This window comes from Saccostrea cucullata, unplaced genomic scaffold (assembly GCF_032062105.1).
Source record: "Saccostrea cucullata isolate Sc308-1 unplaced genomic scaffold, CSIRO_AGI_Scuc_v1 ctg1153, whole genome shotgun sequence".
Classification (NCBI taxonomy): domain Eukaryota; kingdom Metazoa; phylum Mollusca; class Bivalvia; order Ostreida; family Ostreidae; genus Saccostrea; species Saccostrea cuccullata.
In genome coordinates this window covers 33728-43571 of record NW_026930762.1, presented here as the reverse complement: position 1 = coordinate 43571, position 9844 = coordinate 33728, and the positions used below count along the sequence as shown (strand labels likewise).

Here is a 9844-nt window from a genome sequence, read left to right as displayed (position 1 = left end):
AGGTCATTGCGAATTTTTTCTTTGTTTTTTTTTCAGAGTCTTTTATTATATAAATAAAAGATATTATCCCAGATTTATCTGCGAAGAAATCATTCAAAATGAAACGGAGTGGAAATAAATAGTAAAAAAAAAACGTTATCGTAACCTATTCCGTTGGGTCTCAGAGTATCTATTAATCAGAACGATAGATAGAGTCTAACAACACTAAAATGACCAATTTGATCACGAAAATCTTATCTTTTGGCCGATTGGTCCACAGTTCATTGCCATATTTTATCTACTAATAGCAAATTTATGTTATAGTACGGGGCGGTAAGTCGCATCTTCTGTCAAAACGTAAAGTTATAAATTTAATATTAAATTTCAATTCCATGAAAAGTTAAGCTGAACTGATTTAACGGGTTCATTATAGCAAGTTCACATAAAAATGCAAGAACTGCACTTTTAGAACAGGGTTCACATAAGTTTCCTCTATAAGGCACTTCTTTCTAACTTAATAAACCTATCTTTGGTAAACAAATTCAAAAGTAAACATATATATCACTTTCAATTTTTTAAATAAGTCTGTTTCAATTTATCATTTCTATATCTTTTTAAGGATTCGGTTTTGTTGGCCATGTCTATTTCCATAATTGCAGCGTCGTTGTTTGTTTGTACCTTTGTGTCGGCGGATCCTATACGATTTGATGGGTATGCGATTAGTTATATTTCTTTGAAATCACGAGCATGTTTTGATTATTCAAGTTATAACTATATATGGCTTTAAGGAAAATATTTCTTCGTTGAATCATTCCTAAAAATTGAAATTTAAATAAATAAGGTAATTTGTGTCTTGACAAACTATATGCAGTCTTTGAAGAATTTGTCTTCCAACAATCCTATGGAATTCTTATTGGAATTAATTGAGCTCATTTATTAGGTCTAACTGAACAATTTTTTTTAATTATTATTTTCAAGCAGAATTTGTACAAAATCGTCCTACTGAAAAAAACCACTTGCTATGGTCTTCAAAGCAACATTGAGATATATCGACGATTAAAATTATCAGTGAACAACATGTCTTCATTCAGATGTTGACTCGATATATCCCTGTGAAAACAGGACAATACATAGTCTTTTCGATCTGTCTCAAACTTTTTTGTTTGTATTTTTTTTTTACTAAAGATGATTACGACCGACTTATTACTTTAGCTTGTCAATCGTTAACTCATAAACAATATTGCAACATCATTTACATCTTCTGTTATTGTCTCCCATTCAATTTAGTATGCAACAGAAAGTAATGATTATAAATTTCAAACAAATCATGCTACTGACTACGTTGACGTCGCAAGAATTTTGTTTGACCGTTTGCAAATATTACTCTTATTATAATATCTAGTTGGTAAATACAATAAATCTTTAGGTGGTATTTTGTCTGACGTGTCTCATTTAATATTAACGTAATTGCTTTTTGAAAAAAATTCTAATCAACATATAGGCTGGTTGACTATTTTATCCATCTTTGCAAGCGATCTCACCTCTGCTCTGGGGCCATAAAACTTTGACAAGCTCACTTTTAGTCTTTGTTTCTCTTTCCAGTTCATAATTCTTTTTGAACAAGTTAGAACTGATATCAAAATTGAGTTCGTCCAAGTTTTGCTGGCCCCTGAGCCATAGGTCCATTTTTTTCGCTCTGATCCCAATTCATTTTTTTTTTATCAAATTCATGAAATTTATCTTTGTTCTTTGTTTTCCCTTTCTAACATAGACCGAAACTTTCCCTTTAATTCAGACACAAGGTGTTACAAATCCTCCCACACAATGTAGAACAATTGGAGCAAGTTCTTCAGCTACACGATCTTCTGGATGTGAGTATAAATACGTGTACTACATCGACGTTTCGTCAGATTTTATTGGATAAAAAAATGCATAAATGGTATTTTCAGCGAGAAGTCAATTGAGCAATCTATTTTTGAAAATAAGTTTAAAAATTTGGCGATATTCTGGATGCATTGAAAGATAACAATAACAGTTAATGCAGAGAAGGTCAGCGATATTAATAGCGATCTCAACAGCATCAAAAAATGTAAAATTAACCATGTTACCCTTGTAAAAATTTCTGCTTACAGCTTACACGGTTTAAGCGATAGGAAGCTGATTTTGATCTTCATTTTTTTCACAGTAAACAAAATAGTAAACAATGGGATCTTAAGAGTTTTCAGAATCAATCACTTCGCATTTGATCTTTTAAATATTGAATATCGATGTAGCTGGATATATGGAGGCTCCCAAGGAAAAACAACATCTCAATGGATGTGTATGTTGAGCCGGAGAAGCTGGATCATGTACTGACTGAAATCAAAGCCATAGGAGCCGACGTTAAAATTTGGATTGATGATTTACAAAAGTCAGTAAACTTTAATTTTTTCTAAGTTTTCTGGTAAAAATATTTGAGTTGTTCAAATAGTAAACTTGTGCCCTTTTTGGATGCTTAATTACTTAATCAGTACCTTTCTAAAGTCCATCAAAGATCTCATGTAGGTAATTTTTTTATTAAGTCAAAAATCAATAAATATCAGTCCTATGAACAATTTTTTTCCAACAATTCATGCATGATTACTTTGAAGGTTAATAGATGAAGAAAAACAACCAGCAAAAAGAAGCTTCCATCTTCCGATTCCTCTACATGGGAAGAATGCAGTATTTGATCATTTATCATATCATCGCTTTGCTACGGTAAACCTTAGCAACTGTATATATAAAATCTCTCTCAAAATGTAACAGTTCCTTCCAAAAAGGATAGTGATTGAAGGAATGTCTTGATAAAAAGAAGTTGATGAAACCACATTATTAGAATACTTATTTTTGTATTCATATGAATCATATCATTTGTCAAAATCATATACATCAAGAGAAGAAAACACATCTGTGGCCTTCAACTCGACATTTAGTTACTAGTACATCGACAACGTATGGCCAATTAACAAATAACAATTATGGTTGTTTGTACGATATAAAAGAATCACCACAGACTCTGAAGCATCTTTGTTTTATTTTAAGATATTTTTACTTGATAAAGACGTTAACGGTTATTTAACAACCAAGCTTTAGGAAAACTTAATGAATTTAACTTTTCAATCGTCAACTTCCGTTATGTTTTCTCGGTTCATTCGATATGTAGTTACGAACAATTTATAACAGGCAAATTGATGACGTCAGCAGTCTCGTTTAAAGTAATCATTACGTAAGTTCTATGGCCGATACAAAGACCTTGTTAGCAGATACATGTACAATCTGTCATTGTGTCAAATGCTGTCTGACATTTTTCATACTAATTGTTAGTCCATTATTTACACACTGAATTGACGATGGATTTTCCCGTTATTTCCTGATCATGACAAGGAGCACACGGCGGGTGTGACCGGTTGGCAGGGGATGCTCAGTCCTCCATGGCAACTGATCCGACTTCTGCTGTTTTGGAGGTCCTTGTTTGCTCTGATCCTATTTTTTATTGTTTAATGGACTTTTGCGCTTGAACACTGTTCGATGTCTCCATATGTTACATCTATTTTTAAACTATTTTTCAAAATGTCTTCAAAAGTATAAATAGGGTAAATTTATCATAATTGACGGTTATCCCAAATAGATTCCCTGTATCTAGTAATTTACATACTCGGGTATGTTACACAAATATTCGGTAAGGTTCCCCTCCTTTTGTAACGAACCAAGTAAACAATTACATTGGTTCACAATTTACATTACATCACACAATACATTATTATGGAACACGACGTCTGACCTTACGAATAAATATGTTCAAAATGAAATGCATGTAACGGTTTTGATCTTCACACTTTTCATATAGTTAAAAGAAATTAAAATGAAAAACATACCATGATTGTAATCTCCATTCATCGCACTTTTTGCATATGTTCAGTGACAAGAATACATCAATTCTACTGTAGATCAAACAATACCTGGCAGATGTAGTGACGGCTACCCAATCCATGAGCACTGTCAATGCATCGTTGAGTACAATAGGATATAGTTCTGAAGCAAACGAAATTCAAGTTTTAAAGGTGAGTATAAAAAAAAGACAATTTTGTAAAAATAAATTACCTAAAAACGCATTATAAAGAAGATCATAAGACAAAAAATTTAATGTACACACAAAACACTTCAGATGGACCTTTTTTTCAATATGAGCTAGAGATCCATATGGTTAAGTCTGACCACAGAAACTCGAAACAAAAGTTTTTGTGTCCTCTAGTCGCGATATAGGTTATAATCTTCATATGAGTGAAAATTCTCAAGAAGGACGTTAAGCAACATTCAATCAAACAAACAAATATGAGAACGAATCTGAAGCGATATTTCATTTTAGCATTTAAAAAAAAACTCTGAAAATGCCACAATTGATTCCTTGCTTTAATTTTGCTGATACGGTATATCTTCATTTTTATAAAATTAATTTGTTATACTTAGGTTTCCAGAGGTGATGGGCAGTCCCGCCCCTCAATTTTCATTGACGGAGGAATCCATGCCCGTGAGTGGATATCCCCCGCAACAGTTTTGTACTTCATTAACCAGGTATGTAATAAACATATACATGTGTTAATGTACATGTATGTAAAGTATTGTGAACAATATTATTTAGATTAATATGAATTGCTATTAATACGAAAACTTTCCGAGTAGGTGACTACATACTGAATATATATATATGAGAGGTGAATATATATTTTATTTTTAGATGGTATACGGGGACGAGTTTGACTATGCGCCACAATTACTGGATAAATTTGACTGGTACTTCGCACCTGTTCTTAATCCAGATGGTTATGAATACTCACATACAACTGTACGTTTGATTTCATCTCTCTTTTTATTTAAACTGAAACATTAGAAAATGCAACATGTAATTATTTAGTAAACAAATTGTAATTTTCAAAAACATACCAATTTTTTTTAATTATACATAAATATATTTATAAACAGTACAGGCTTTGGAGGAAAAACAGAGTTCCCAATGGTAGGAACTGCTATGGAACAGATCTCAACCGAAATTTTGGATACCAGTGGAATCCTAGTAAGTCCATTATTATATTTCAACATCATATTCCAATTTGTTCCAACAAAAAAATTGTAGTTCATGAGATTAAAATCCATTTTTTAATTTATCTTTTTGATATATTTCACAGACATTTTTAACTTGGTTAAATCAATAAAAAATGAATTTCAATTCACTGTCACTCATAGCATCCATAACGAATATTAAAGGCATAATGTTTTGTTAATCATCAACACCTTATTCTAAGAAATATTTGCATAAAGAACAGAAATAAAGTTCAAAAGCCCATTGAAACAATGATTATTCCGGGCAGAGCAAATAAACAAAAAATACTACAAAAAAAAAAAATGGAGATGGGATTTTTATGAAGCATTGGAATCCCTGTTCTTACTTTACTGTCAAGTTGATATTTCCAACAAATTTACAATATGTTGTGGTTCTATTAAGACGTGGGCGGTAGTACAAACGTGTGTTCTGATGTCTACTCTGGTACCAATGCCTTCTCGGAGAAAGAGAGCACAGCAGTACAGACCTTCTTATTAAACAACAACCAGAACATGGTGGCCTACCTCACCTACCACTCCTACGGACAGATGTGGCTCTACCCCTGGGGTTATACTAGTGCTCTCCCTGACGACTGGCAGGATCTGGTATGAATTTGAGCGGAGAAAATAGCATACTGTAGGGCCACCTTAAAAAAATGTTTGGTTCCCTCTCCGACTGACTAAAATGGATTGACTCATATTTACATTCCAGGTCCCGATGTTTTTTCTCTTTTCCTTCCTCTTATCCCGTCAACAAATATGTTGATAAATTCTCGAAAAAGGATTTTCCCATCAATCTACTGGCCCAATTAGTTACCTTGTGTCGGGAGAGGGCAAACTTTATTATACAGATGGCCTAAATTTGTAATCAATTATCCTTTTTTTCCAAATTCACCTGAGGCTAAATAAAATTATTCGCATCTATTTATTTATTCTTTAAATGCATATTTAACTTGAATTGGAAATTGGTGATCTTGCAGTGTGACGTCTAAGAGTCATCTTAAAATAATAAGTAATGGCTCAAAAATGAGGAAAGAAAAATTACAATTTTGCACTACCTTTATCTCAATTGAAAGTTGTTCTATCTTCTTTAAAATATATTTGTTTCATGTTATATCAAAGAATATATATATAAGAAGAAAATGTGTAGCATTATTGTATTTGTAAATTGTAAGTTTTATATGTATTAAATTTGCATGTGTAGGACGCAGCTGCCAAGATAGGGACATCAGCTCTCTCCGAGCTTTACGGCACGCAATATACAGTGGGATCTTCAACAAACGTCTTGTGTAAGTGTTTAAAAAAGAACTTTACATTATTATTATCTAAGACGGATGAAGTTATATTTTTTTTCATAAACATATTTAAGACATTTTTACAACATATTTACTTTCGGCATGACACGATTTCTTTGAAGAAAACATGCATCCATTTGACAATTATACTATTTAAGAAAAGTCTAAGATATGCCAAGGAAATATTTGACCCAAAAAAATAATTTCATATCTATACATTTTTTTTATTTTCATTTTTACAGACTCTGCTGCAGGAGGGTCAGATGACTGGGCTAAAGGTGGCGCTGGTGTCAAGTATTCCTACACCATCGAACTGAGAGATACCGGTGCACATGGTTTTGTGCTTCCGCAGAATCAAATAGAACCAAATTGTAGAGAGTCTTGGAGAGGTTTGGCGGCATTTGCTATGTCACTGAATGCTCGAAAAGGATAATATAAATCATGTATTCATGTAATAAACTATAACATTTGAAATCTGTTTTGTGTTAATTTTTAACATTTTCCTAAATGTGCAATATATAATGTTCTTGTATTTCAATTACAATGATAACTGAAAAGTAATCATTTCATCCTGTGTTTTTTTTTGCTTGTTTTCTTTTCATTTTTTTCTTTTTTGTGTGTTTTTGGCCACATATGTCCAGGAAAAAGGAAATAATGTATGGGAAATGTATGAGACAAGTGTTGCACCGTTTCATCAAATTTATCTCAAATTGACTTTATCTCTTACTAAGTACAATACTGTATGGATGTTCATTTTCTAAGATTTTTTTTTCATTTTGTTCTGAAATTTGAAAGCTATTGATATTAAGATTATACTTATTGCCGTTGACTTCATCTTGAGCAAAACAGAGTGTTCTTAAAATGTCATCCATTAAGTTATTTTGTTTTCTTTTTCATTTTTCATGAAACATATGGAGGTAACGAACAGTATTTAAGCTCAAATGTCCATCAAACGATACAAAATAGAAGCAAAGCGAACACGGACCTCCAAAACATCAGAGGTGGAATCAGGTGCCATGGAGCAGCGAGCACCCCTGCCGACCCATCAGACCCGCCGTGTGCACCTTTTCATGATCGGGAAATAACAGGAAAATCTGTCTGCAATGTAGTGTGTATATAATGGCATGAAAACGTCAGTCAGCACTTGACTTAATTATAAACTATATTTGCTGACAAAGTCATTGTATCGACCATAGAACTTTGGAAATGATGGGTTTAAACGAGGCTGCTGATATTCTTGTTTCAGCAACTTGGTTTTTTTCCCAATAACTTACCCCGTTTTTTAAAAGTGTTCATTAGTAGACCATGCTCTTGCGTATTTAATCAACTCTGAGAAATAAACCTCGTATGCATGTGATGAAGGTACCATATAGCGAGTTTTCTTGGCGGGTGTAAAATTTGGCGTTTTGCCTGGTCAAAGGTATGCCAATAATTTTGACGTTATTTATTTTAACGGACACGGAGTTTTATCTCTTTGCAGATAAACACTAAGAAGAGTACTGAATTCTTAAGCGATTAAAATTTTAGCAGGCTACGATCAAAACGCAAAAATAATCCAAATTTAACACCCCGCTAAAATAACTATCTATACGGTGTTTTGCTGCATAAGTAAGGGAAGTTAAAAACAAAATTAAAATTTCGTATCTTTAATGATATATTTTGTGACAAAACTAAAATATTGTATATTTTAGGATACATTTTGTCCTTGACTTGGATTTTCTTTTTTAAGACATACTCAAATGGTTGAATTCAAACATTTACATATCCCGTATATACTCGCCTGTAAGTCGGTTGTATTTTTAAAGATTATTTTGGAGGGATTTGCCATTGACCCGCTTATAAGTCGGTACAACTCTTTACCAGACTATGCTGACAATTTCAAATCAATATTCTAGAATTTTAACTTGGTTTCAATTAATATTTTAAGAAAAAAAGCTGAAATGTAATTTTAAATCATTAAAAAGAATAAGTATTAAATGCAAAATAAAGTTATTAAAATATGTAAATACTTGTACTTTATCAAGTGTTCAAATACATATATGATACATGTACAGGGTGTTTCACAATATATGTCACACATCTAAATGGGCATAATCTGAATATAGACCATGATGAAAAATATCAAGATCAGAAATTGCTGTCTAGTTTTCATATATTAATAAGAATAGTTAGAGAGTTTGAACTAAATTCTAATGTAAAGATGAAAGACAATTAAATCCCCCCCCCCCCCCCCCCACAAAAATCAAAATAGATGAGAACAATATCAAAATGAAGTCAATCACTGAGAAAACCTCATAAAAGTTAGATCCGAGTTTAAGGAAATAAATTGTAACAATGCCGGAAAGTGTATTTTACAAGTGTATTTTCATGATTTAGAAATCTTAAATTTGAGTTAAGTGTGTCTGCATACAAAATTTCAGCATCTAAAGCCAATGGACGTTCAGAGCCGGTTAAAGTTTGCAAGATTGACTGAAAGGAAGAGCGAAAGAAGGGGACACTAGTTAACGCATACCGGTAGTTCTGAAATGATACTTTCATTTAAATACAACTTTAGATAGAAATAGATATGCACTTTGTGGGTTCTAAAGAGCCAGATATTAAACAAGAAAAGTCTCAAGTATCCTGTGAAGCTTACAAAACAGTGGTCAGAAATGTCTAAGCGTTAGTCTCATGACTTACTTACTGTAGAAGTACTTTTTTCCGCGTGGTATTAATTTACGCTATGTCCGCGAACACAAACTTTCCGCGGAAATATGTCCTAGCGTACTTAATATAAGTGTATGGCATATAGTGACAGTCTAAGAAATCCGCGTAATTTTCTACCCGCGGATTAAACAGAAATTGAGATTCCGCGGAATTATGACCCCGTGGAAAAAAGTACGATTACAGTATAACAATGTTGGGAAAACACTTGGAGAATAACATTTTAGGATTGGTTGCCATAGTAACTGATGAAGAGAGTGTTGGATACTTCTGACTCCAAAAAATGATTTTGAATATATGCTGATTAAAATGATATATAAAATGTATATACAGCTTTTGTTGTCATTTATCTATCTGTCTTTAGATGTGTGACATATATTGTGAAACACCCTGTATAATATAACCAGACTCTGTTCAATGATAATCGTCAGAAATGTTTATAAAATATCGTACTACATATCGCCTTTAAGAAATACACTGTACACCAATCTTTTTATGACTCGCCTATAAGTCGGACATAGAGTTTTGGACAAAAATTTAACTCCCCCAAAAACCGACTTATATTTGAGTAATTACGGTATGAAGATTTTTCTTATCAAACCACAGGAATCCACTGCTATTTTTAGGCGTTAGAAGTGAAGTGCATTTGACACTTTTTAAAAGTTATCCAATGAAAAAAGGTTTATTTTATAATTATGTATTATTTAAGTAAAGATATAAAAATGTAATTCCGTTGTTATCCTTGTTTC

The 9844-nt window shown here is 32.5% G+C and overlaps 1 protein-coding gene across 1 annotated transcript; it reads left to right on the top strand.

Annotated features, from left to right (window-relative positions):
• Window positions 1-271: 271 nt before the first annotated feature.
• On the top strand, window positions 272-6862 carry LOC134229998 (carboxypeptidase B-like). Its single transcript, XM_062711770.1, has 12 exons — window positions 272-312; window positions 599-690; window positions 1775-1850; window positions 2253-2389; window positions 2610-2718; window positions 3948-4061; window positions 4468-4572; window positions 4736-4843; window positions 4981-5071; window positions 5501-5703; window positions 6302-6386; window positions 6635-6862. Exons 2-12 carry the CDS (start codon window positions 617-619, stop codon window positions 6823-6825), a joined length of 1293 nt encoding a protein of 430 aa, XP_062567754.1. The 5' UTR covers window positions 272-312; window positions 599-616; the 3' UTR covers window positions 6826-6862.
• The last annotated feature ends 2982 nt before the right edge of the window (window positions 6863-9844 follow it).

Bases quoted from the DNA above. Each gene is read 5' to 3' on its own strand.
- LOC134229998 (XM_062711770.1), top strand. From the start codon at position 617: ATGTCTATTTCCATAATTGCAGCGTCGTTGTTTGTTTGTACCTTTGTG. The intron at 2,390-2,609 runs GTCAGTAAACTT...ATTACTTTGAAG, and splicing joins TGGATTGATGATTTACAAAA to GTTAATAGATGAAGAAAAAC. The intron at 4,844-4,980 runs GTACGTTTGATT...ATTTATAAACAG, and splicing joins ATGAATACTCACATACAACT to TACAGGCTTTGGAGGAAAAA.